At 44.5% G+C, this 27,500-nt stretch overlaps 5 protein-coding genes across 33 annotated transcripts in view; 1 reads left to right on the forward strand and 4 right to left on the reverse strand.

Moving 5' to 3' along the window:
• Positions 1-3,978, reverse strand: part of LOC118411573 (calcium/calmodulin-dependent protein kinase type II subunit delta-like) — a 112,267-nt gene extending 108,289 nt beyond the window's left edge. For all 28 annotated transcript variants that reach the window (XR_004830690.1, XM_035813972.1, XM_035813968.1 and 25 more), the window contains exons 1-3: positions 3,831-3,978; positions 3,620-3,714; positions 1,881-1,940 (exon numbers count right to left, since the gene is read on the reverse strand). Coding sequence is in view for 27 of the 28 variants with exons in the window: in XM_035813972.1 (XP_035669865.1) it covers positions 1,881-1,940; positions 3,620-3,714; positions 3,831-3,895 (220 nt within the window). In the remaining variant the exon portion in view is untranslated. The remainder of the gene's footprint in view (positions 1-1,880; positions 1,941-3,619; positions 3,715-3,830) is intronic.
• A 2,432-nt stretch (positions 3,979-6,410) lies between these two features.
• LOC118411560 (trypsin-3-like) lies at positions 6,411-12,263 on the reverse strand. 2 transcript variants are annotated; one of them, XM_035813917.1, is made up of 8 exons: positions 12,114-12,263; positions 11,201-11,326; positions 10,120-10,245; positions 9,435-9,660; positions 8,553-8,675; positions 7,953-8,086; positions 7,327-7,472; positions 6,411-6,707 (listed from the first exon to the last, which is right to left on the reverse strand). In XM_035813917.1, the coding sequence occupies exons 1-8, from the start codon at positions 12,154-12,156 to the stop codon at positions 6,546-6,548; spliced, it is 1,086 nt and encodes a 361-aa protein (XP_035669810.1). In that variant the 5' UTR covers positions 12,157-12,263; the 3' UTR covers positions 6,411-6,545. The 2 variants fall into 2 exon arrangements, with proteins under 2 accessions (XP_035669810.1, XP_035669811.1); XM_035813918.1 differs by having other exon boundaries at positions 6,416-6,707; positions 9,435-9,650; positions 10,119-10,245.
• A 3,025-nt stretch (positions 12,264-15,288) lies between these two features.
• Positions 15,289-16,575, reverse strand: LOC118411562 (trypsin-3-like). The gene is made up of 2 exons (XM_035813919.1): positions 16,435-16,575; positions 15,289-15,470 (listed from the first exon to the last, which is right to left on the reverse strand). The coding sequence occupies exons 1-2, from the start codon at positions 16,555-16,557 to the stop codon at positions 15,309-15,311; spliced, it is 285 nt and encodes a 94-aa protein (XP_035669812.1). The 5' UTR covers positions 16,558-16,575; the 3' UTR covers positions 15,289-15,308.
• A 543-nt stretch (positions 16,576-17,118) lies between these two features.
• LOC118411825 (chymotrypsin-like protease CTRL-1) lies at positions 17,119-20,216 on the reverse strand. Its single transcript, XM_035814313.1, has 5 exons — positions 20,210-20,216; positions 19,795-19,917; positions 19,124-19,364; positions 17,901-18,023; positions 17,119-17,218 (listed from the first exon to the last, which is right to left on the reverse strand). Exons 1-5 carry the CDS (start codon positions 20,214-20,216, stop codon positions 17,119-17,121), a joined length of 594 nt encoding a protein of 197 aa, XP_035670206.1.
• A 1,948-nt stretch (positions 20,217-22,164) lies between these two features.
• Positions 22,165-27,500, forward strand: part of LOC118411826 (putative ammonium transporter 1) — a 23,661-nt gene continuing 18,325 nt past the window's right edge. The window contains exons 1-2 of the mRNA XM_035814314.1: positions 22,165-22,270; positions 23,183-23,321. Coding sequence (XP_035670207.1) covers positions 23,225-23,321 — 97 coding nt within the window. The 5' untranslated portion in view covers positions 22,165-22,270; positions 23,183-23,224. The remainder of the gene's footprint in view (positions 22,271-23,182; positions 23,322-27,500) is intronic.

Raw genomic sequence — 27,500 nt, forward strand, 5'->3', positions numbered from 1 at the left:
AATAGACCAGAAAACCGTCTTTCAGTATCAGAGGACACTTTAGCACTCAGCAAGTGGCATGGATAAAATTATGGAAATATTTCACCGACCCATACTGGGTACAGGGTTAACCACAGGCAAGAACACGTACATAGATAAAAACCATCAACATAAACTACATCAATAAGGGTACCAACAGAACGACCAGCTAAAATCCAAGCCGTATAACATAGGGTTAAAACACCATTAGGCTAACCAATAGCTTTAATGAATGGCAATTGAATGGTACAGTATAAGAAGCCATATGTACAGTATAACAAGCCATATGTACAGTATGGTACAGTATAACAAGCCTTATGTACAGTATGGTACAGTATAACAAGCAACTAATAATTTAGGGTTAAAACACCAATAGGCTAACCAATAGCTTCAATGAATGGCAAGAGAAAATTATATTAGAATGGTCGGGATAATAATTGATACAGTATTGGAATCACTGTTGAACAGCTGAATACAGTCAATTGGTTACCATAGGATGGGCTAATACCATATCTTAAATTCCAGAGTATTTCTGAATTTTGTCCTTTAAATCTGTTAAAACCAGGTTAATGACTCAACAAGCAGTCTATAGGGCATAGGATGCACCAATGTCAGGGTCATAGGTCATAGTGCAAAGTGGACTCAAATGGTAATTACGCAACTGAAAATTGATAACGATGAAAAGATGGAAGCCCCTTGATAACCTATATAGGAAATCCACTATGCGCTGCTCTACGATAAAAGCAGTTCTATGTCACAAGGCAGTCATAGTGAGTGTAAATTGCCTTTTGCTATATAATATCACAAACACAATATCTTCATTGATACAGAAATCATTTGTGAATTGCAGATGACATCTGCTGCCATCAGCTAAGATAAGAAACCAGTGGCACATTACAGATTACTTAACGCAACAGGTTCAGTGTACAACAGCAACTGTAATCAACACTCTACCATTCCAAATGGATGATAACATAACAATGCACACAGTTGTAGGCTATATAGACTAAATAGAGTGTGAGTGTGTGTGTAGACATGGAAGCACATACCATCACATATTTATCACAAACCATTCTCAATACAGCATTGTTCTGGCGGAATACAATGGCTGTTTTCCATCCAACCGTTTATTCATTTATTCAGGTACTCATCCCTTGTCAGTACTGAATTAATGCATGTATTTGCATGAGGTAACTTACAGACAGCCAGAGATTGTCGTGGGAACCACATCCTATTTTTTTTTCTTTACGTGTAAAATCTCATCCAAATTTTCCTATGGAGTTAGCAATTGAGAGTTGGATTATAACTAAAATAAGCTACAAACTTGGCCAAAATTAATCAAAATTTTCTTTTTCAAAGAATGTTTCTTCCAGGAAGCCTTTTTTCAATGAAAATAAGTCATTTTCATTCATTCATTCAACACAATTTAAGAATAAACATGTGAAAAGTAATGAATATTCGGTATAATTGAATAACGTGAATTTGTTGAAGAATAAATAATATATATATATATTTTCTCAATTGTTTGGCAATGTAAAATTTTGCCTTTCATTTCCATGAGCTTGAAAAACGTGAGCAAAATATTTCCTGTATGATATTTCTTACTCAAAGCAATGTGAAACAGACAACATTCTGCAACTGCCCCTGCTCTGTACACATGACACACATCCATAACACCCCTCCCACTACAGCGTAATGATCCTCCCTGACCAAACACTGTAATGGACAAGAGATGTTTGTTTTCCTTGACACCCTCCCCTTGTGGCACACTGTGAAAATGTCATGCGCACAAATGCCCCCCTCCCCCTTTCACACACACACACACACACACCAGAGGAACGATATGGAACTCTGACACTGACCGATGTTGGCATGTTTCAGGAGACGGCAGATTCGCGCTTCTCTCTCCAGCTTCTGGTGGTCTGTGGAGGGTAAAGAGGGAACGGCGTGGTTACACGAGCGTTTACTCCGCTGTAATATGTGTGATCACAGTGGGGATTGTGTGCCCCTCCCACTGGAATAGCTGCCCTTTCCTACCCTGCCTCCACATCTATTTATGGACCAGGGAGAGATTCGTGTGAATTTGTGGGGCACCAGAGACCATCCCGGTGTATCTGAATAAAATCCACCCAATTCTTCCTTCCCCTTCGGGACCCATCCCCAGCTTATCCCAACACCATCCGGGAATCTTTGATCATTTGTGATGGGGAATTCTGTGAATCAGGTTTTCCCCTGATGTGTATATATGTTGGACTTGGAGTCAATCCAATGTAATTTCCCCTGTGCTGCAATTCTTCCCACACCGATCAGGGCACATACAAGCAGCCATCCCTCCCACCCCCAAGCGATTGTTTTTTGCTCCAGATCCCTGCCCGTCGTACCAACACCTTCGGAGGAAAACAAAAGGATGGTATAAAACAGAAAGGGGCAATAAAAACAGGCATGCATGATGCGGCCGCTATAACCCAAGAACCGACCGGAATATTATCTGTGTCTCCCATCCTCATGCACACAATTTCACACCGCACGACAGATGCAATTATCAGCGACATCTTCAATAATCACCAGCGCATTATGGGCCTATCAGAAAAATTATCAAGAACACCGCTACACGGCGAACCGCCGCGCGGCCCCGACCTGAAACACCCGTGCTTCCACGGCACACTGCCAGCATACCTGATTAGGGCCATCTCCACGGAGGGACCAACCTAACAAGGGCCCCTGCCTGGCATGAATATCTATCGGCTGGCTACATGCTGCAAGCTAAGGAAATACTGCATCCCCAACCTCATGGAAAATATCTACATTTTTGCAAATGATGATTGTCATCAGTGAAATAAATATCTCCCTTAATTTCATTTCTTTTGGAAGCGAATGCTGATGATGGTTGTGCTTTTTTTTACATCAGTGTAAGATTGACAGATGCTAAATCTAAGGATTCATTCTTTCCCTATTACCTGCAAACATATTCTAAAAAATATTTTTTCATTTACTTTGAAACATTTACAGCAAGGTTTTATGAAAGATTTTGCGCAAATTAAATGAAATAATGTGGGACTTTTCAAATTACTTCCACCAATTTCAACTGCCTGCGAAACTGAAATGTGACAGTCATCAATCCAAATGCCTTCTGACTGCCTCTACTTTGGGCAGCCCCTGCTATTAAAAAACGAGTTAAAACCCTTGCTTATTTTGCAACATCTGTGGTACTGCTTTTTGCAACACCTGCGACTTTTAAATCCCCTGGCAGCACGTTTAAATACGATAACTCTCCTCTCTTAGATTTTCTTCTCGAGGTGGGATATAAAGGAGATAAGAAATATCTTAATAAGAATTTCTCATTTATGCCTGTGCCCTGTTTATTATAATAAAACCCATCCCGTATTACGGTAAGTGCACGCGGCAGTACTGCACCTCGCACTAGTCAACCACCCTCCGAATATCTCGCATAAAATTATCCCGCGGCCCGACCCTTGGCTCTGCGGGGGAACACCCACCCTGGCCCCCCTCTCTCCTACGGGACCGAGGGATATCTTAGCTGGCGTGTCAGAATATCTCATGGCGCAGAAGGAAGATGGAAAGATTGTACCGGTCTCCGTACCTCGGGCTGAAAGCTTCTTGGTGTTGATGATTTTCGCTGCGAATTCCGCACTGCTGGCCTTCTGCACACATCTCCGCACGATCGAAAACGCACCCCTGGAAAACATAGACCCCTCATCACTCCACCGCGCCTCCAAAACGCACCAAAATTTTACAACGTCTAGGGAAACATCTTAAATTTCGAGACGTAAAGAGATCTTGAGCATACTCACTTGCCCAGCTCCTCTTTTAGATCATAATTATCAGAGAATTTGGTGGTAGCAGTCTGGGCGGCCATTTTGGCTGTATGTCGGATGTCCGCGGCTGATTGACAATTAGGCTCCGCCCACTCACAACAACTCTCACTTTTTCTCGCGTGATACCCCGAGATCCACCTGCGTCAGGCAAACCACTTTCACTTTCAGGGGTCCTTGGACTTAATCTCCAAGCAGATCCTACGGTAGCATAAGATAGTATCAAAAGCTGGCAGAGGAGTGAAGCTGGCCTAGGAGTGTGTTTGGCTACATGGCAAATGTACACCTCTTGGCTGACTACACTCCTTGGCCAGTTTGGTACTATCTTATGCCATTGTAGGATCTGCTTGGAGATTACTTGGACTTTCAATTTCAGGGGTCTTGGAGCGGCAGGGTCGCAAAACACATTTCTGTGCGTATCTCAATATGGGCAAATGGGAAAATAGTGCTTGTTGAAAAATATGATAATAAAAAGAAAGTCATATAGACGGATTTGAATAATTCCTTTACATTTAGCTGCAATAAATTTGTACATGAAGCTGCACCAGTACTTGTATTTTGCTCCTGCCGTCTATGTAATGCGACTATCCAGTATAGAAATATAATATTTATGGTTGAATGTGGGTAAGTGTCGACTGTAGAGCCATTTTAAAGAAATTCCTGAGAATTTCTTTCTTGATTTTCTTGTTGTTGTCACGAAGAATTGGACACGAAATACTAGGACAATATGTCTTTTAAACCTGTCATTATTTCTTCCATTTATGATGTCCTAAAAGGGTTAATCTTTTGGCCATGAAAAATTGAAATGAAGTAAAAGTGATCTCGAGCTATTCTAACTAAATAAACAGATTATCTTTCAATATATTAAGTTTAACTTTTAATGTTCCACTCAAGAAGGTTTGTCCTTAGGCTTAATCTTATGCCGCTGTTTCATTTGAAGTATACGTTAACCAGTTGAGTTAGTTATGTGCATTCAATGAGAAGTGTAAATGTAAGTATGGCACCCAATATAAGCTAAGCTGGCTGGGTTTGCCATGTTTTGCATTGTCTGCAATGTCAATAAATCTAAATCTAAATCTTCTATCGGCCACGACATGTACAGGGAATGCTCATGCTACGGACATTTATAGGTTCATTCTTGCCGGAAAAATTTCCCTTGCTCTTTATGACTGTATTTCGGGTAAGCAACACAGGCGGGAAAAAATATCATTACTGAATACCCACCCCCACCCGCCCCGCGCTGCCTGGGTGCCATCCGGATAGTAGTTCACTCCGACGTTTATCGTACACTATATACAGTTGCTTCTCCCTCCAACTTTTATTATACACACTATATACAGTTGCTTCTCGCTCCGACGTACAATACACTATATACTACAGTCGCTTCGTCTGCTATCATCTAGCAGTTCAGGGTAGTAGATAGCTCCTATGTTCGCTTCTAAGGACTTTGAGCGAGCTACTACCCTGATGGTACATATGTAACAATTTTAGTTGGAACACCTCCAAACATTCTCACAGACAGAAGAGGTTTCTGACCGCCCTCTGCCTTACTCGGACCACGGCAAATCCGACCTTGCGGACCTTTCGCACGCTTTTGTGTGGAAGCGACGTGTGCAGACGAAGCCGTTTTTATCATAAATCTTCTGAGTGCATGCAAGAAGGCAGGACTAGACTAGACCTATGTCGAAGTTAGAGGACCCTTCGTTAATGTTACTGTTATGCATGCAAAAGTCGATTGTGCAGTTATCTTAAGAAATTGCCACTGTTATTTGTTGTTACGTCTTTTGCTTTTTTAAAGAAACAAAGATCATCATAATTGACATTTCTTTCTTTTGTGGTGTCAAATAAATGTTTCAAGTTAACTAACACCTAAAGTATTTTATTTACTTTTTTAACTCACCAACTCAGTTTAACACTCGCTAACTCATTCACACACTCATCACTCTGTCATTCATTCATTCATTCACTCAGTCTCTCTTTCTAGTCAATCCCTCACCCACTCATTCACTTACTCGCTGTGCATGTGAGTGTGAGCGTGCATATTTCGCAACTGCAGCGAAAGTTTGTAATACAAATTAGTGACTATGAGAATTCTCAGCATAGGCAACAGTTGTAGTAAGGTGCGACCTCTAGCGATCAGAATGTGTGTCGCCGTGTTCTCAGCTCCTTCGCATTAATAATGTAACCCTGGTCTCTAAAAGTTGCTCTTTGTCCGATTTTGGCCGCAAAACTTGGAAATATTTTGGATAAAAGATGTTCATGTTAGGAAATTTCTATCATAGGGGTAGGTTTGCTTCAACAGAGAGAAAAATGTAAAATATCTCGGAAACTTTATTCATAGATATGTCTTTTTTTTTCTTTACTTAAATACAGAAATCGAGCAATGAATATCGATATAGTAGTGTACAGCACAAGGAAATGAAACATTCAAAATTACACTTTAAGGCATCAACCCTATGTATTAGCAAAGCTGTAAGAACCGATTTTACTTCTACCGTGGTGCTCGCTTGAATTCACAGATGTGCTATCTTATTGATAATAAAAATGGAGGCGAGAGACTTATGCTGGTTTCTTTCGAGTCTTCGACTGCAAAAGAGAAGAAGGACTTTGTCTTTTATTCACATACATGTAATACGTAGATTGTTACGGCTAGATTCGTCACGTTACATAACAGAACTGGCTGCTATGCTCAGTCTAGTTGGACGCCATCTTGTTGTTGATCCAGCTGACGAACTGGGTGACGCGGGTGTAGATGCCGGGCTTGTACGCCTGCGCACAGCCGTACCCCCAGGACACGATGCCGTCCAGGGTCCACTTTCCGCTGTAGTTACAGACCAGGGGGCCGCCGGAGTCACCCTGGAAACGCAAGAACACATCAAACGTTAAACAACCATACTTCAACCGAGACGGGGGACGATACATATTACCGGGTACCTTTGACCCGTTTTTGACGCCACAGTTAGTTTCACGTCACTTGACATAGGCCATCGGATAGGACGTTAAATGGAGGTCCCGTGTTCGGAGACAGCCACGCGTCGAGCACGTTAAAGAACCCACCACAATTATCGAAAAGAGTAGGAGTCATTCCCGGTGTGAGTGGATTAAACCTTACAGTCTTGTCTCCCTGTTGACATCTTGTAAAGGTGACAGTCACCTGTTATGTCAATCCTTCCACAAATGTGGTACTACTGAATGAACAAACTACCTTCCACCAAAAAATTAAGACCATAGCATGTCCAGGCCCAAAATGGAAGTTCTGCTGCAGTACCAAGGTCACATACCAGGGAGCCCAAAATCAATCTTGAAATTCTTATTTCCAACACCTACCCATACACCAAATATTATCGTAATCCATCAAGAGGTTCTTTAGTTATGTTGTCCACAAATATCCGGAAACACAAACAAACAGATAGACACACACAAGCACATCAACAACTATATTACTCCCATTTTTCATGGAGGTAAAGAAACTTGCCTGGCAGGCGTCCTTGCCTCCCTGGTCGTACCCGGCACAGATCATCTTGTCGGTGATGGCGCCGTTCATGTACTGGGCGCTGTTACACTTGTTCCACTCCATGATGGGCACAGTGGCTTGCATCAGGTAGGTGGACGCACCGGAGCCTGCAGAGGGAAGGGGAAGACAGAGCTACGATCAACAGACAACGTATTACATTGTAGTGGGACACTCGGACACTAGGTTAGAACTGTGGGAACCTGAAATAACTGATGCGAGCTTACGAATAAGAATGTTTGGCAAAAAAGTCGCCTTCATCATGAAATCTATAAGTGGTCAGAAAGGTTGAACAAGTGACTGAACGTTAACACACAGAATATGGTATACTGAACAAGAAATTCTTCATTATTCTTCATTCACATCTTCTTTGACCTTGGAATATTCTATGACATTATCTTAAATTTTCCGATATTTGGTTTTGCAATCCATGGCATATATTTGTTGGCTGCCTTGTACGATTTACAGTATGGTGGAAAACTTTTTATTTTTCATTTTTGGAAACGGACGAAAATTGATGCGAGCGCGGATGCCACCCATAGAGTTCTATACATGTAATCAAATCAACCAATCAACAAAACAAGAAGTACCAGTGTCGCCCCATCCAGTGGTGACGCAGTTGGTTCCGGCGGCCACGTCCTGGGTCGGCAGGCAGATCGGGCTGACGTAGTTGTTGAACTGCGCGTTTCCGCTCAGCTTCATCAGGGCAACGTCGTTGTTAATCCTGGGGTGGAGGAAAGGGGAGATGAACGATACAACTATTACTTCAATGTGGAAAATCACGTTTCATTCATACAGTCTGTCATAGCTATAAGACGTGAGTGAGTGAGTGAGTGAGTGAGTGAGTGAGTGAGTGAGTGAGTGAGTGAGTGAGCGAGTGAGCGAGTGAGCGAGTGAGCGAGTGAGCGAGTGAGTGAGTGAGTGAGTGAGTGAGTTAGTAAGAAAGTGAGTGAAGGACGGAAGGAATGACCCTACCTGTTGGAGTCGTAGTTCTCGTCCATGAGTGAGTGAGTGAGTGAGTGAGTGAGTGAGTGAGTGAGTGAGTGAGTGAGTGAGTGAGTGAGTAAGAGAGTGAGTGAGTGAGTGAGTGAGTGAGTAAGAGAGTGAGTGAGTGAGTGAGTGAGTGAGTGAGTGAGTGAGTGAGTGAGTGAGTGAGAGAGTAAACGACAGAAGGAAAAGAATGAACCAACCTGTTGGAGTCGTAGCTCTCGTGCATGATGATCCTGGTGACGCTGAAGTCCTGCTGGGTGGAGTCAGTGGAGGTACGGCGGTGGGAGCCCAGGGACACGCGCCACTGGCTGGGGTTGCTCTGTCTGCGGGGAACACCAACAATGCAAGGTCATTAACTCTGCGGTTTGTTTGTTTGCACAAGAAGGAAGTACATAATCCTGCTAAGTGGAGTCGGCAATTCTAGCTGCACAATCAGCAATTCTGTCAGTACAATCGGCAATTCTGTCAGTAAAATAGGCAATTCTATCCGCACAATCAGCAATTCTGTCTGCACAATCGGCATTCTATCAGTGCAATCGGCGATTCTAACTGCACAATCGGCGATTCTAACTGCACAATCGGCAACTCTGTCAGTACAATCGGCAATTCTGTCAGCACAATCGGCAATTCTGCATGCACAATCGGCAATTCTTTCAGTAGATCGACGATTCTATCTACCGTAGAGATGAAGATCCCCTCTGAATTGCGATATCTACCGGTACGTACTGACAGGTTTTACCGCATTCTACTTTTAGGCGTCGCTGCTGCTTTGTAAAAAATGCGGTAGTTAACTAGTTCTCGTGTTTAGTGAAACAAGGTTTGCAAGCAGCGACACCTAGCTGCAGTGTGAAATATAACCGGTCAGTACTGCCTTGAGGAAGGTGAAAACGGTCACCTAAACGTCGGTTTGGTTTTACAAAGAACTTTTGTTTTTTGACGGGTTTGTTCAATGCAATGCCATTTGCCCACTTCTAGACAATGAACTGAGTTAGTGGAAGGTGGAAATCATTATGCTGAGAGATAGCGGTGAACCCTGGTTTTGAACACTTGAAGTTACCCACGACGAACGTGATCTTACTCACCCGTCCACGCAGTGAGCAGCGGTGACAATCCAGTTGGGAGCGATGATCTGCCCGCCGCACACGTGGCCGCCGTACAGCTTGAGGCTGGCCTGCCACGGCCAGGAGCCCTGCACGGCCTGCACACCGCCTACCACGCGCACGTTCTGCGGGGAGATGGCGGGCTGGCCGCAGTCGCCGGTGAAGGAAGTGATGGGCGCGGTGGTGCCGGTGGTGCCGGTGCTGCCACCTGCATAGGGGAGCAGGGACTTTTATCAAGGCAATCCGAGATAGCAGACTACTACATTTGGCAAAACATGCAGAAACTGCGCTGCAGAACCACAGACATACAGACAAGCCTCTGCGGTTACAAAATGAAATGACAAATATTCGATCACCGAACCATCGGTGATTCGATTCGTAACCAAGCTCGGTTATGGGCGATTCGAACCCGAGCCATGTTCGATTATGGGCGATTCGAACCCGAACCATGTTCGGTGATTCGAACTCGAACCATGTTCGATTACTTGTGATTCGAATTCCAACCGTATTCGATCATCGAATTTTTTTTGGCGGGTAATTCCTATTTGGTCTGTAACCCGATGCCTAGCTAGCTAGCACCGGGAGTTTACCCTGTCAACCTATCGACTGCGATGGTGCTTGTATATAACGTTACAACATTGAATGGATCCTGCTGGGCTAAGCTCACCTCCGCAGTTCTGTTCGTCAGACATGTCTCCGCAGTCGTTGTCCCCATCGCAGACCCAGTTGGAGTCGATGCAGTACAGCCCGTTAGCGCAGAAGAAATGCACGCCCTGCTGGCAGGTTCCGCCGCCTGGTGAAAGAATGGATGAGGGGGGATACAAGATGAGTCAAGTTTAGTACCGCATTATGGCACTACAGCAATGCCAGCTAGTTGCAGTGCGGGGTAGAGCAGCTAGCTATAGTGAACATTGTTGGACGCGTACGAATTCCTGCCCTAAGTACTCCAAGTACTAGTAAGTCAAACACTGACGGCCCGAGAGGGCCTCCTGCCGATAGTGGCTAAGTGCAGTTATGACTACTACGAATGACGTTTCATCCAGTACTAGTTAGATTTTGGGAGATATTGGAAGATTGTGTGTGCTTGATATAGAAAGCAAAACTTAAACTGTTTATTGGATATGAGGTCATGAAATAATTTCTTTTTGTACCCAATGATTAAGCCTGTGTTACTCATTTCAGTTGTAGTGGGTGAAACCTCAGTTCTCGTCCGAACATAATTTCATCAGGTTGCTAGAAAATAGAATATTGGAGTTTTCTTTCCATCGCAACCAGTACTGTCTCCCAACAGCTTACCAGACACCTTCCTCATAGCTTCTGACCGGAGCGGCGAGAAGCAGCACTCCAGTAAGAAGCTCCGATAGATATCAATGAAAATCGGCTTGCAGGCCGATTTGAGCTTTCATGAATAAACAAAGGTTCAAACAAATCATCGAAGCGTAAACAGGTAAGAGACGTTATTGGCTGTGAAAAAATACAAACAAATCTCCAACGAGCAGAAACCCAAAAATTGTAGAAAAAGTGGGCCTCCTTACCTTCCTCTGCTTCCCAAACTTGAAGAAGTCAGATATAGCCTATCTAGATATAGCCAACACTAGTATTCAAGTAGTCTCTTTGTACAATAATGTTTATCACTATTCATTGTTATATACATATGATATCCCCTTTCTTTGTATGTACCATAAACTTGCAATTAGCCTAAGGGCATGAACTTGCAAACAAACGTTAAATATCCTAAGTTCTCTTACCGCTGCAGCTCGCCTCGTCCGAGCCGTCTGAGCAGTCGGCCTCGCCGTCGCACTCCCAGCTGCCGGGGATGCAGTTCCCGTTGCTGCACTGGAAGTCTGAGGCGCTGCAGCTGAACAGCCACGCGTCTGAGAATGAAGATACAAGAGCGGTCGGATTGTTATTGGGTGGGCCGACTACTCTCTTGGCAGCCATGGGCTGAATTGCAAAGAGCTTACAATAGGCGGGGCTAAATCGCAAGGGTCTGGAGCGAGCTGCCATTCGGTGCCACTCAGGTGACCTCTATACGACAGTAATTGCTCCAGGTTTAGCCAAGGGACTGTACTTTTTGAACCACTCACACCGCACCATCGCATGTGTGGTGGGTTCTTTAACGTACCTGGGGTATGGCTTTCCCCAGACAAGGGGAAAAACTCATTCTCAATAGTGAGATTGACCACTGGCAAAGGTGGGTGGGGAGTGGTCGGGAGAGAAGCCCTGACTTCGGTTGGAGAGTTCAAAAGGAATGGAAGGGAAGGGATGCATGGGCAGCGACTTCTAATATCAAGACCTTGACACAGTGGATAGCAATCTACTGCCCCTTCTGCCTCATAAAAAGACTACGGGACTACATTTACCCTTTGAAGCTTGTTGTTCGTTTTCTGTATGTGGCATTATCAAAATGAGTTACTAGTATCATCTTAATGGCCCTTGTCTGTACATCTGTCAAAAATTTTTTTTAGAATGTGGGAATGGTGTGAATGTATGCACTTCAGGTTCCGCAAAAGCTACGAAAGGAAGCTGATAAATAACAGTTAAGTGGCGCTGTTAGATTAAATTGCATAACTTGAGTACAACGACACGATTATGTCGAAAATAGATTTTTAAAAAAGATAATACACAAAAAAGAAAGAAAGTTGTATACAAGGTGCTTACCTCCGCGGGCAGCCAGAGCAAGAAGAAGAAGGCACCAAATCATGTTGAAGTTCTGTTCTGTTGTGACGAAGTTTTTAGCAAAGTGGAGGAAGCTTAGGCCGTCCGTCCTATTTGTACCCGCACCGTGAAACCCGCGACGCAAGGCGAACGGCCTCCATCCTGTTTGAACTGGGTGATAAGAACGCTTCGCTGTCCGGTGTCGGTGTAAAAATACCTGGCACAGCTTTACCTCTAACGTCACAGCGAGGGAAGCCGACAGGTGTGCGCTAATGGGACCAGGTTTTCTCATATTTATTCTGATATCTGTAGGAGGATATGGGGTAGCGACATGTTGTCGTAACTGGTAGGTAAACATCTGAAAATGGATTGACGATTGCGAAGAGCAAAGTAATTAGTTTTAACTGAAAAGTAATTAGTATAGGGACAGGTGTTTCATTCTATTTTTGTGTTTAGAGTGATAGAACGAGTCATCCGCATTCTATCACATTTAGCATAAAAGATCGAAAGATGCAAAAATACTTTACGACCGGTCAATGTTTATTATAATGTTTATGTTTCATCACAAACGTTTTGTGTTACCTGTAACCTTAGCTTGATCTACAACTACGTCACCAAAAAGTATGGAACCGCAAAATAGGTAGTTATTGCGTCATTTGGGTCTATTTCTGACGCATTTAGGTCTATTTCTGACGCACGTTTTTACACCTACATCCTGGCCAGACGTCACGTGGACATACTGAACCCATGACGTGTGCATTTCATCTCATGTGATGTTGATCCTGACGTCAACTTGCAATTGTTGTCATGAGCAAAGACTAGTCACAGCTAAGGGGTCAACGACCTTTGGCTGAATCAGTTGATCACCAGAAGGTCCCCTGGTATAAAAATTGCCAGAGAGTTGAATTGCATGAGCGCATTTTTTTGCCGAATAATCTACCTTGCCACTTCGGACGGAGCTGAAGGATAATTCGTTCGCAATTGCACCGGTGCCCTTCGGGGATGTTGCTCCCAAGCCACACACCTGTCCCGGATACCGAGGGGGCACCTCTTGGTGTTCTTACGATTATATCACGGCGTTTATTTGTCGCCAGGTCTTGGGTTGACTTTAATCCCAAGTTTAAAAAAAAATCCGGGGCCCGGCCAGGCCCAATAGCAGCCCGGTAGCCGCTGGGGGTCCCACGGAGCTACATAAGAGTCGTATCCGAAAGTGCCATAAAAATAGCCAGTGAAAAATTGGAACGATTGGATCGGACCCCTAAGCATGACAAGCCGATCCCTAAAAGTATCGAACATCGGCCGATCCTTAAAAATCGCGCGGTGGTCGAGAGGAAACCGGGTATGTAACTTTTCTAACTTTTTGCGGCATTATTTTCGCTCATGTTGACAGCCAGGGAGGGCCCCTTGCTCCACCCTTTATTTGATAAATGCAAGGCGGTTATACCAAGATAAAAATGCTGTTAGAATATTTGCATCTCTAAGCATTTCTATGTTATTTCAGCATCCATGTCTCGCAGGGTAATCAAAGTGAGCAACAAAGGAACATTCGGCGGAAGAAGGTCGACGAAAGTCTGCTTGCAGCTGTTTAACTTATTCGATAGTTGCCATGGTAACGTTTCCATCGCTGTACAACAATGTACGTCAGATAACATAATCAAACAAACAAGTCAGATGTCAGCATTAGTTCCTTTCAAGCCACTTCGGACAGAAGGCAGAGCTAGAATTGGGCTACTTGAGTGAACTTTGTCATGCTTTCACTGTCGATTGTATTTCAGGAAGACCAAGGAGGACTTTCCGACTCTATATGAATATTTTGATAATTTCCTTGAAATATCTGCCAACCAATTTTGCTTGAGTAACATTGATGTTGAATGTTTTGCCCCTTCCCCTTTGAAACTAACTTGCAGAATAAGTGCTCTACGTGTACCTTTATGCTTCTCTAGCAAAAGTGATACTACAATTTGAGTATAAAAACTTAAGTTAAACACACATCACTTCAAGCGGACCAGCCCCCTGCTGTAGTGGCTTGCACATGTGTGGCCCACGGGCTACTCGAAATGGAGATGGGCGCCACCTCTAAGCATATGCACAGATGTACGGGTAACTTTTTCTTCGATCGGGAAAGTACTTGGATTGTTTGCATTATGTTGGTATGTTGTTGACAAATGCGAACAAAACCTTGTTCTATTAATATACACATGATCTCAACAGTAGCCTGACCAGCTTCCATGCCTGTGCCGTCTTTTCGGATTGTTTGCGTGGCCTTGGAAAGGAGTTCATCGTCCGAAATGACGGCACGGCGCCGGAATCATTAGTTTTAGCTCTACATACAGTAGACCTTAGCTTAGAATGAACTTTGGATGACCCCACTTATAAAGATATTCTAACAATGCACGACGAAACACATATTATGTCAAACTGTTCGTTCTACGATCACGAAAAGAAAGAGCTGTTTGAAGAGGCCACCAAATTTATTCACATTCACTGACAAAAAGAAAACAATTCTCCTTCTAACATTAAAACACACACACACACACACACACACACACACACATATAACATAGAAAAGGTGGTATCTTTCGGCTTGCACTGTCGCCGAAATAGAAGTCGAACCCAGTAACCCAGGATCTAGAGTCAGCTTTCAGACTGAAGTAGACACTACTGTCTTGTGATATTGTTTTTTTTTTTTACACTGAATATCTCATGTTACCTGCAATTAGCCCACGGGCAAGAATTTGCAATAAACACTATTGATAATCGATACGATGAATGTAGTGCCTCGAGCCATACAAACGAGTACGTTCACACACATTTGAGTAAATGAGTTCCAAATTCGATATGAACTCCTGTTTTACCGGGTATGAATAACATAAACAGAGATAGATTTACGGAATTGCGCAAAAACATCAAATAAAGAAAAACAATATGACGGAAACAGTCACTCAAAGGGCACAGTTTTTCGCACCAATAAAATAACATCACACAAACCGTCAAAAGTTGCTCTGTTCAAGCAATGCCGAGTATAACCGACCTGGACTGCTCATACCGAGTGATTCATGTATGAAGTTTTGTTTTATCTATCGGAGGAAATATGGTTTCTAAGTCACTTAATTTCATAGATGATCAAAGAAATACGCAGTAGACATCTTTATTGTATTTTGCTGAATCTCCGGCAGGTAACGGGCTGCTATGCTCAGTCTAGTTTGCCGCCATTTTGTTGTTGATCCAGCTGACGAACTGGGTGACGCGGGTGTAGATGCCGGGCTTGTACGCCTGCGCACAGCCGTACCCCCAGGACACGATGCCGTCCAGGGTCCACTTTCCGCTGTAGTTACAGACCAGGGGGCCGCCGGAGTCACCCTGGAAACGGGAGAAATCGAACATAATGAACGTTTCATAACCAATCCCTATTTTCCGCTGCTGTGGCAGACCAGAGATAGTTGTGACCTTCTTGTGATATGGCTTCGTTTTTGGTCCACCCCGGGGGGTCCCCCTTTGAATATCAGACGTCGCTTTGTGCATGTATTCCGTTTGATATGTTTAGACGACGACGTGGGGAGGGTGGACAAAAAAAGCGGCATATATAAAGAAATTTTCCTCAACAGCCGTCAAGGGCATCGGGGCCCCCCAGAAAACACAGAGACATCAACAACTTGCAGTACTCATTAGGACTGGGTACCGGTAAACCAGTTTTTGGACCGGTCCAGAAAAAACAGACCTGAAAAATTCGGTGGACCGGATGTTGGACCTTTTGGAAAATGAACAGATTATATGATCAGGCATTCACACATTTCGGGGCTTACCGGTGGAGGAAAATAACAAGAGCGAAATAGAGTAGAGTCTATAGTCATCTCTACCAAGTTTTACAGTCAATAGTACAGAGGCAGTTTAATAGCTTCGTAGGATTTTAAAATGCCAGTGGGAGTCGAATACTGCACAAAGCAGATTTCTTTGTTGCGAAATGGACCATTGTTTTGAGTATTGCCCATTCATAAGTTCTCACATACTGAATCAGGTTCAGGTCCGGACCTGGACCTGATCCTCTGGACCTGAACCGGACCTGACTGACCGACTTGTTCCCTCACCTGGGTTCTATCTGGCATTTGACTTCGTGTGTATAAACGGGTTACGAAGAATTTCTTGGTAACGCTTAACGGTGAATTCGGGATAACAAATAACGGTTAACGTTGAATTAAAACGACCAATAACGCTTCACGAAGAATATACCGATAACGATTAACGTTAAATTAGAGAGGGTCGGTAACGATTAACGGTGAATTAAAATGGCTCGTAACGCTTAACGGAAAGGCATGCAGACCCTCACCTGGCAGGCGTCCCTTCCTCCTTCGTCATATCCGGCGCAGAGCATGTTGGGACTGACCTGTCCGTTCATGTACTTCCGGGTGTTGCACTTGTCGCGGTTCATGATGGGAACTATGGTCTGCATCAGGGAGGTCGCTAACCCACTCTCTGGAGCAGAAGGTTGACGTCAAGTTATATAGAAGAATCAAACATTCATTTTTTTCTCTATCTCACTCCCTCTTTCTTTCTCCCTACTTTTTTCTCTCTCCCTATCTTTCCCTCTCCACTTCTCTTCCTAGCTTTTTCTCTCCCCCTCTCATCTTTCTCTCTCGAGGTCTTTTGTGTTCTATTTTGGTGTAAAGACCTAAAAACAGTTTTATGCCGCCAAAGTGTAAGCTACGGCCGCGTGGCGCGTTGGTCACCCGATCCCTCGATCTCGGAAGTTAAGCAACGCGACGGTCCGGACAGTGCTTGGATGGGGGACCAACCAAGGACGTCCGGATTGCTGTAGCCTCACGAAGTTTCCACGAAATCGTCTTCCGGGAGGGACGTAAAACGGGGGTCCCGTGCTCGAGGAGGTGCCTCGACCACGTTAAACAGCCTCATTACTCATACTGGGTACCTACTGGCTGGCAAAATACACCAGATGATTATTATGATTATCTTACCGGTAACACCCCAACCGGAAGTGACGCAATGCGTGTCATCAGCTACATCCGTTTCGGGCAGGCAGGCAGGCAGGGCTGACGTAGTTCGTGTAGGTGGCGCTGCTGCTCAGCCTTAACAGGGCGATGTCGTTGTTCGATCTTTGCAGAAAATTACATGTAAGAGAAGGCTAGTACTGGACACCAAACAGGATCGAATAAGAAGATTTTTTGCACACAACAAAGTGCTTTATTCTACCAACGGTTCTGTCACCTTCTTCAGGGCAATGCCGACTGGCTCGCATGGCACTGCAGCATAGGCGTCGCTGCTTACAGATCGCAGTTAGGTACTCCTACTCGGTGAAGTGCCTTTCCCGAGAGCACAACGTCAACGGGGCATGTCAGAAGATTCTAACATGGTATATGATCTGAGCCAAACACCGTACCATTACGTCACGCCTACGTCACTGCTCAGGTTCAGTAGGATCACGATTTATCAACGTACAATTCGTTTATAACAAACAAACGTCGTGTGTAACGAATGGTAGAGCGTTCGGCTCGGAATCTAGAGGTCCCGAGGTCGATACCCACCGTGCCCCCGACGTTGTGCCATTGGAAAAGACACCTTGCACGACCTTCCACATTCTGACGACCTTCCTCACTCCACCCAGGTGTAAAAATGGGTACCTGACTTCTGTCGGGGAGGTAAAAGAAAAGACTACCTTTACCTTCTGTCTGTACAGTGAATGTGGCACTGTTAATATAAGTTACTAACTTTAGTGCAATGCCACGTTGTCCTCGTCTGTCCAAAAAAAGGCAGATAGAAAAACAAAGTTTTCCTCACGAGGTAGCGTCATAGCCCTCGTGCACGATGGCCTTGGTGACCCCGATGTCCTGCTGAGGGGAGTCCTTCTCCGTGCGGTGATGGCTGCCGAGCGAGACTAGCAGATTCTCCAGGCTTCTCAGGCTGCCGTGGGAGAAAGGTAGGTTATTCTAGCCTCCTTAAGAGTAGAGTAGAGTAGAGTAGAGTTCTTTGGTTAAGTAGGAGTCTCGCTCCAGTTGAAACCGCTCCTCATTCTATTCGGTCAGCATACAGACATAGTTGGTTTGTGTGGTCTTGTCATGTTGTCATGTTCTTCCATGGCCTTATCTAGTCTCAGCCTTATCTTAAAGCAGTTAACTGTTGGTGCTGTGACCACTTCTTCTGGCATTTACATTCCACCATAGTACTACTCTGTTGCTAAAAAAAGTCGTGTCTTTTGCTGGTGTTTGATCTTGGCCTTGTTGAAAAGACCCTTAAGCAGGGGGGCTGGTAAATGTTTTTTTAATGGCATATCAGATCAAACTATTCTCGGTTTCTTATGGGCTACCCAAGTATATAAATCCTAACTCATCTGTTCAGACATTTGCGCCAGTTTCGAAATAGCGGATCTTTGATTAATTGTCTCCGTCTGTTCTCCGGCTTTTAAGCTCCACGTGGCCTGACTCACTCCCGCTGATCTAAGGGAGCATGCAGACAATCAATCAACATTTATTCATATTACATACAGACACGTGAGAATCATTAATAGAAGAAGACATGGTTAAACTTGTTTTTCCGAGTTCTGTCATATTATACGTCATACAGGTAAATACAGTAACCACTGTATTCAAATACAATTCAATCTCTACAACTGGATAAAAAACGGATATTTACTTCCGGACGTTTCGAGTGACATCCATAGGTAGAAATTCTTACTTCAAATCAATGAATATCTTGCATCAACGGTACCAGGACATCTTTCAGAAGATCCTTGGGGCCAAAATCGCGGCGGTTTTTGACTAGGCCCAAGATCTTTGGCAGAGTCAGAAACTGTGACAATTTTGTAATCTCCAAGCAGATCCTACGATGGCATAAGATAGCACTAAACTGGCCAAGGAGTGTAGTCAGCCAAGAGGTGTCCATCTGCCAAACACACTCCTAGGCCGGTTTCATTCCTCTGGCAGCTTTTGATACTATCTTACGCTACCGTAGGATCTGCTTGTAGATTAACACTGTTGGTCCCAAGGATCTATTTTAAGACTTACTCAGCCACGCAGTGGGCAGCGGTGACGACCCAGTCCCTCGCGAGAAGCGTTCCTCCGCACACGTGACCACCGTACAGTTTCAGGCTGACCTGCCACGGCCACGAGCCCTGCACGGCCTCAACACCGCCCATGATCCGTGCGTGCTGCCCTGAGATGGCCGGCCTGCCGCACTCGCCGCTCACTTCCACAATGGCAGCGGCCATCGCTGGTGTGACGGCTTTTTCTGTCGTTGTCTCTGCCACTAAATTGCAAAGAAATAGACAAAAAAAGTTAAAAAAGTTACAGGAAGTTTGGGTGAAAAATCTCCGTTTGTAATGGCCGGCATTCCGCTCTCGCCGTCAATTTCTACAAGGGGAGCGGCCATGGCTGTAGTCTCCAAGCAGCACTACGGTGCCTTAGAGATAGTATCAAAGCTGGCAAATGAGCATAGCCGGCACCGGTGCCAGTTTGACTCACTTTGGCCGGCTGTACTCCTTTGCCAGCTTTGATACTATCTCTTAGGCACCGTAAGGTCTTCTTGGAGACTACCATGGCTGGTGTGACGGCTTTGTCTGTGGTCGTTTCTGCCACTGGTCGAGAGAGGAAAAATTGGGAAAAATTCAATGACGTATCATCCTGCACGATTGGAGCCAAATTTGAAGAAAAAAAAGGAAGATTAAAAAATGTCTTACTACATCCGGCCTCATCCGAGCCGTCCTTACAGTCGACTTCCTTATCGCAAAGCCAGGAGCTGGGCAGGCACATCCCATCACAGGCGTGTTGGTCTGGGGTACAGGCCTCGAACAGCCAGGCGTCTGGACAACAAACAAACAACAAAACATAAACAACAACAATACAACATAAACAACAACAACAACAGCAGCTGGGCAGGCATATCCCATTACAGGCGTGTTGGTCTGGGGTACAGGCCTCGAACAGCCAGGCGTCTGGGCAACAAACAAACAACGGAACATAAACAACAACAACAGCTGGGCAGGCACATCCCATCACAGGCGTGTTGGTCTGGAGTACAGGCCTCGAACAGCCAGGCGTCTGGGCAACAAACAAACAACGGAACATAAACAACAACAACAGCTGGGCAGGCACATCCCATCACAGGCGTGTTGGTCTGCGGTACAGGCCCCGAACAGCCAGGCGTCTTGGCAACAAACAAACAACACAACATAAACAACAACAACAGCTGGGCAGGCACATCCCATCACAGGCGTGTTGGTCTGGAGTACAGGCCTCGAACAACCAGGCGTCTGGGCAACAAACAAACAACGGAACATAAACAACAACAACAGCTGGGCAGGCACATCCCATCACAGGCGCGTTGGTGTGGGGTACAGGCCTCGAACAACCAGGCGTCTGGGCAACAAACAAACAACAAAACATAAACAACAACAGCTGGGCAGGCACATCCCATCACATTGTCCTGAGGCGTCAGGACAATAAACAAACAACAAGTCGTCAACAACAACAACAATATAACAACAGAAGCATCCCGACCAAGGTATGTATAAGTTAGACGTACAGGCCCAGAGACAACAAACGGAGGGTGAAAATGTGATAGTTTTTTGTGTGTTGGTAAGCATAAGCTGGCCTGTGATTTTCAACACACAAAGTTGACTTGCCTGTCCAACTCCTGTCTTTGTGCCAAGCTCAATATCAGTTGAGAGGGTAGTATGAATGGAGTGAGTATCAGGTTTTCTCACTTTTTCATCAAAAGATCCCCTTTAATTAAAACGTGTTGACTCATGCTGCCAACCAGAAAACAGGGGAAAGAAACACACTAAGCCACTGGATAAGCTAACAATGCGGTGCAAACGTGAAGGATGTGAGCTTTTCTTACCTCCTCTGTTAAAGAAAAGAAGAAGAAGTACAGATATCCAGAGCATCTTGGACTCAGACAGAAAACTATTCTTATGTGAGTCTGTTTCCTCGCCTGTATTTATAGTTGTTTCATCATATTGAGATAGAGTAAGTGATAACACGGGCGAGGTCGGAAGTGAAAAGATGGGTGGAAGCGGCCATTAGTAGGCATTAATCAAGTGTCGAGATAAACGCAAACATTCCGTGTGTAAACTGTTCACGTTATCATCATCTCTGTGTTAAAACTGCAGCACGTCATCATTTTCGTGTGTAAATTGTCCACGTCATCATTTTCCAGCACGTCGTCATTCCTTGGGATATTAAACGTCATAGTTTGAACAGGCACCAAAGAGAGACATCAGGCGATAAGCACAAGAAATGCAGGTGTCAGAGCGCGGAAGTTGTCGCTGACTTGAAACAGTATCCGTATAACCTGGTAACGTGTGTAGATTTATCTGATGCGTCTATGCAAGTTTACGTGTTTGATATTCGCTTGTTTCACGGCGACTAAACGAACGTTTTTCTTACATTTTGATGACATTGGAACATATATCTTTGTATAATTTGGCCAATTTTCTAGTACAGTAGAAGCCGGGTAATTGCATACACCACCCGGTGGTGTAACAATGCGAAGTTATCCAGCTGGACCGCACCGGTTTGGGATTTGGGGTTCTTACATGCCCAATAGTGCTTGTAATGTATTTTAAGATTTGCTGATCATGCGCTCGCACGCGCGAATACACTGAAACACACTGGCGCACGCACACATAAACACACGCGTACGCATACACACACACACTCACACACACACACAGATACGTACACACATAAGCGCGCGCGTGTACACACAAACACACACGGACACACACGTACACACACATACATACACACGCGCGCATACACATGCATGCACACACGCCCTCACACACACACACAAACACACACACACAGAGAGACAGACAAACACAAACAAACACACACGAGGACAGGCCTTGTTGAAATTTCAATAAAGTCAAATTAAAAAAGATAAGCTCGAGCCACATACATCTGCTTGGAGCCTACCCCAGAGGAGTGGTTTGGGACCGCCGCATATTTGTGGTTGCGGTGAGCCAACCAGCGGGGTCCTCACGGCCGGGTTGGCGGTTTGCCAGCCTCACGTCACACTTACATTACAGATCATCACAGGTACGGCAGTTCGTCTGGAGGTGCCGGGCAGAAGAACACGCCTCTCCCCCCTCTCTCTTCTTAACACCGGCTTCTTCAACACCAGGGGAAAGCCTACGTCTTCAACAGGTAAAGACATCTATTCATCTATCTTTCAGGTGTTTAAGATGTTAAAGGTTTTAGCATAAACATGTTCACGACCGCACAAAAATGTTCTCGGTCTCTCACGGAAATAAAGGGGCGTGATATTGTAATTTTGGCGCGACGAATATTCGTGCTGTGAACAGTGATTTTTGGCAAGCGCCGTTTGGGCTCAAATTCGGAGTCTTCCCCCATCATTTTCTACGAAACAGAAAGCTTATTTTGACTGCCTTTCTAAAGCTTACATAGACCTATTCGCCATTGTATCTTACTAAAGTTTAAAGCTTTGCTTTTTCACATTTTATATCATTGTATATTTCTCATGACATTATAGGCCTTAATCTCCGCTGTCCAAAATCTGGTTGTTTACGTTTATCCAGTTCAAGTGAAGGCCATTTTTTGTTCAACCTGGCGCAAGTTCCTAACAATCGTGTTTTATCTTTGCCTGGATAGATACAAAACAAAACGCCACCTGTACAACAGGTCCCTTATCTAAAGAAAGGTGTTTTAGCACACCTGGATTCACCGAACAAAAACGCCATTATCTTTTGTGCTTCGTTGAAGGTTAGACATCCAGGTAAACAATATTCAAAGACAATTCAATCTATACAACTGGCTAAAATTCGCACGCATGTCACTTTAAGCGTCCGAAGTAATATCCAAATTTTCTCAATTTGTAGAGATTGACTGAGTTGCCTTTTATAATAGATACAGTCAAAGCTGGTCAGACGACCACTTTACGCAGGCAACTACCTCCAGACACTAGCCACATTAACTGGCAGTCCCGTAAATTTTGACATAGTTAAACCCACCCTGCCCTGCCCCGTCCCCAGTGCCTGCAGAGGTTGGTAGGTCAAGATTTGACTGGATTATCTTTGTGTGTGTTTACCAACTTCACAGGGCCGAGGATTCGACTTGAGCTTGTTCGGAAGCACTGTCACCATGGCGGCCAACTTGACGATTCTGGCGGCTGACTTCGCCACCTTACAGAAGAATGCGGACCAGCTATTCCTTCTAATCATGGGCTGCATGGTGTTCTGTGAGTACACGCGCGCCTATCTGGGCTCTGGGTGAAGGACTGGCTTAGTCTTTTCTTACATTTGACAATATGGGGGGGGGGGTATATTGTTTGTATGATTTTGACCAATTTTCTAATACTGCAATTCGTTCTTGCATGTCTCCATAGCATGTGCATGCCTAATATTACTGTTTTTACTGATCATAGGCTGTATGGTGTTTAGTGAGCACACACGCCTTACTGGGCTCTGGTTGAAGGACAGGCTTGTCACAAGTTCTTTTGTTATGTCTGCTACCCTGATAGTTGTAATTATCTGATACTCTCAACTGGAAAAACGTCCTCTCACAATGGTCAATGATTTGGTCGCAATTACTGCATACTTTGTGTAAAAAATTGTTTCGTCCATGTCCCGTTTTTTAGGTTCTAAGTAGATATCTGTGTTTGTGCTTGTGTTTGGTTAGAGAAAGGTTTGATGTTAAGGACCACTAGTGAAGAAATTGATCCGGTGCTAGACGGATTGTTAACGAAGTAATCCCACTATTGTGTATATCATGGCAACTGGTCTAATGACACACACGTCTTGCAAGGTAATCATGTCCTCAAAGTGATGAGGTCAGATTGAAAGTTTTCTTTGTGACTAGAATGAGTACCATCCTAGGTAGTTAACCCGGGCTACCATACTCTCCCCTAAACCCACTGGTCTGGGAACGACGAAATGTTGAAAAGGGGAGATTGTGTGTGTGTGTGTGGGGGGGGGGGGGGGTAGGGTAAACTAACTAGGATGGGACGTAGGCTAGGAGTCTCACGGTGTGTGTAGGAAGAACTGAAAACGGCGTGCTTAGCGTACTCCGGGCAGTTTAAGCGTTGCGCCGTCTAATAGGATAAATGTCGGGGCCACGACTTAATATCAATGACTCACCCAGCGAGTCGGCGGTAGCAGAGGTCGAGTCGTCGCCGACGGCGGGTGTTTTATAGTTGTACGACAATGCCCCTTGTGTTCTAGCTGAGCCCGAATGTTGTGTTTTTGCGAACCAATCTTGAAAACACAGGACACGCTCCCATTCGTTCTAAAGTACAAACCAAACTGAAATACGTTTGTGTGAACTACGTCGCGGTCGTAGTTCGCCAGAGTATACGTCGTGCCTTGTCATACTACGTCGCAATTTGCTGAAGTAATCGACGTAGTTTGCTGAAGTACTCGAAGTTGACTGAAGTACGTCGTAGCCTTTTCTAGTTAAGTTTTGACCGGAATACAAAACCATACACGTGCAGCCCTGTCTGACTGGCAGAGCGTAAGTGACTGTTCCAATTTGCGGTGAACCAAACGGCCCGACCAGACAGTTTTGTCAGATTTACGGCTTTCTGCCCCAAGGTGGTTAGGATACGATGTCACCTGTCACGATCGCCCCGACGTTGCATCACCCCACTTTGTGTGCTGTTGCATCATGCTGTACTTATAGCCTCACCCAGGGCCTCGTTCTGTACAGGCACCAGTCAGATCGGTCGAGGGCCGTCGGGCGATCCGACCCGCGGGAGGGCTGGGACCGAGGGTGATGCGGAATACCCCGTGCTGTATTTCACAAAATAAAACTATGCTGTAAGTAAGGGATACAAAAGAGCAGCTTCAGCTAAATTATAGACATAAATCAAACAACAAAATCAATCAAATCTTTGTTTCAAATTTCCTTCCAATACACTCAAATGTGGTCGAGTAAGCACCTGTGGCGCATGCGCGCAGACAACCATATCAAGTCACAGACCACATCAAAACAGCCTTGTCCTCAGCAAAGAGGTTATGTTTTTGTCCTCAGTAACCACCTGTCCTTATCTAACCATTTTTTTCTCAGTCGATTTAATCCAGGTATATTTGCATGTTTGTGAATAGAATAGAATGTTCACTACGTTTCGACGACCCGTACATAATCCATTTGGACATGGAGTCGACACCCTGGTTGTGTGCAAAGATCTTTTTGGATAAAGTTGAACTTCGTGTAATTTTCAACACAAAAAATGGACTTGACGTCTTTGTCAACAAATGAACAATCCATTGCTTTGTCAATTTCCTAACATGAGTCCATCCGTCGAAAATTTGGGTAAGTTACAATTTTTATGTTGGAAATTACAGTTCAACTTTATCCAGAATGTCTTCTACCAACAAAGATGAACTTTCAAGTCAATACAGAGAAATTTGTTTTCCAGTAATCTATCAATATGAAAAAGACCTATGAACATGCTGCAAACTGTACTCCCGGCCCCCTCTGCCATGTTATCTCTATTTGGTCAATTTCTACTATTTTTTAATCCAGCGATCTGGAACCTGGTACGGACGAGAAAGATTCCTGTCATGAAAATTTTTTGGCAGACGTATTAAAGCTGATAGCCTGGAGTTCAGCCTTGTTCGCTTTAGTCCGTTCCCAAAGTAGTCTCTACCACACTCCTGCCCGGCCGAATAGGGGACTTTGGAAGTTAGGAATGAAAGCCTAGTGTTGGCCGGCCTGGTGCAAACTCTACTCCTCGGCCATCCAAGTTCTCTGGCGTGTTTTCTGTCTTATATGGCCAATTTCTACTATTTTCCCAGCGAACTGTGTAGAGCCTGGTAGAGGCTACTCTCGAAGGTCGCTACCCGCCAACAGCCTTGAAGGATCGGAGGGGGGTCAATACTGAGTGTTTTGTTTCATAAGCTGAACAGTCCTTGAGACCGGTCATTGCTCTCATCTTCTGATTGACTTTTCGTGATAGAACGATCAGATAAGAGAAAACAATGGAACGCGCCCAGCAATTATGACGTTACCGGGTACAGAGGGGAAACTCGCGATAAAGATCTCACATGGGGAAAGGTGTGCGTTGTGTAGAGCACCAACCTTACTCCAAACACTTACCACATCGTCAGAGAAAGAGGAGTTAGCCTGATGAAATCGCGCTTATAGCGTCCCACCCCACATCTGCCAGATACAGCCTCGGATAGTTTGCGCTACGCAGACTAACAAAGATATTGCTGGTTCTCGCTTTAATAAAGATTGACGTTTGCGGTCCCGAATAATGACAGGCTCTCAAAATAGAATGATCATGAATCATCAAAGTGTCGGCGTTCACTTTGATGTTGGCGCATCGTCATTCCTTCTCTTTACTTACGCCAAGAGAGCGTCATGTTTGTCTGTTTGTTGGTTGGTTGGTTGGTTGGCTCATGATCGACAATACGGATTAATTTTTGTAATAATTGTTTTGTGTGTAGTAACGAGTTTTGTCAGTCCACTTGATTGGTGATTTACGCGTTTTCGTCCGGTTGGTGACAGTTACAAATCAGTGGTGACACGAGTTGCTGCCCTCCCATCAAGTAAAGTATCACCCCGAGGGGGCAAGGTAAGATTGTCTCACGGGTCGTCCATAAACCATAGAAACTGCGGTAGATGTTTAAACATCTGTATAACGTACTTATCAAAATAAAATCTTGTGGTTTATAATTAGCGAGTAAAGAGATCATGAAGACTGGGGACCAATACAAACAGGAACAAGAAGACGTAAGGTTCTCAAGGACGTCTTGTACTTTGACAAATGGGTTCTTAAAGACTTGGGTGTCTCCTTGGGGACCTCAATTATGGACCTAATGTGTTTCAAATGTCACTTTTCAATGTTAGGAAATCTTTTGTCTCAGCAGAAGTGCTGAAGGGTTTGTGTCTGTGTGTTTGACTCTGAGCGCAGATCTGTGATGTTCGATGTGACTGGTACGCAGTTGTACGGCGACCTTCTAGAATGTGACAAGCCTAAAGGGTTCATACACCTTTCTCGCGCGGCGGCCATGATAGATTGAAGACGAGGTCAATGAGGCAAACAGACAAAACTTATTTCTAAAATCAGCTCCTATTTAGATTTCCCCCAAACCACACAAATTTTCACAATAGAAGATCAAATAATAAACATTATAACTAGTGTTATGCACCGAAAGATGTATCAATTTTGAGTAGCGTAGACTGACCCCATCGTCCCTTAAGAGATGCAAAATAAAAACATAATAATGCAAATATTTGACGGACATGTAGCCAAATCTCTTATTGGTCACTTTCCTAATTGGAAGGCTATAATTGGTTGAACTGCTAATTATGATGGACAGTCTTTTGTTTGCCTCATTGAACTCGTTTTAGATCTATCATGGCCGCCGCGTGAGAAAGGTGTATTGTGCAACCAGATGCGAACCGATCGTTT

The sequence above is a fragment of the Branchiostoma floridae genome, chromosome 3 (assembly GCF_000003815.2).
Source record: "Branchiostoma floridae strain S238N-H82 chromosome 3, Bfl_VNyyK, whole genome shotgun sequence".
NCBI lineage: Eukaryota > Metazoa > Chordata > Leptocardii > Amphioxiformes > Branchiostomatidae > Branchiostoma > Branchiostoma floridae.

Excerpts from the sequence above, each read along its gene's own strand:
- LOC118411560 (XM_035813917.1), bottom strand. The coding sequence starts at position 12,156 with ATGATTTGGTGCCTTCTTCTTCTTGCTCTGGCTGCCCGCGGAG. Across the intron at positions 11,327-12,113 it reads TGCTCTGGCTGCCCGCGGAG|ACGCGTGGCTGTTCAGCTGC; the intron begins GTAAGCACCTTG and ends CTTCATTCTCAG. Across the intron at positions 10,246-11,200 it reads GGACGAGGCGAGCTGCAGCG|GCGGCGGAACCTGCCAGCAG; the intron begins GTAAGAGAACTT and ends TTCTTTCACCAG.
- LOC118411562 (XM_035813919.1), bottom strand. The coding sequence starts at position 16,557 with ATGCAGACCATAGTTCCCATCATGAACCGCGACAAGTGCAACACCCGG. Across the intron at positions 15,471-16,434 it reads GAGGAAGGGACGCCTGCCAG|GGTGACTCCGGCGGCCCCCT; the intron begins GTGAGGGTCTGC and ends TCCCGTTTCCAG.
- LOC118411825 (XM_035814313.1), bottom strand. Across the intron at positions 18,024-19,123 it reads GCTGCCCACTGCGTGGCTGA|CCTGAGAAGCCTGGAGAATC; the intron begins GTAAGTCTTAAA and ends CTCCCACGGCAG. Across the intron at positions 17,219-17,900 it reads GAGGGCTATGACGCTACCTC|ATCGAACAACGACATCGCCC; the intron begins GTGAGGAAAACT and ends TTTTCTGCAAAG.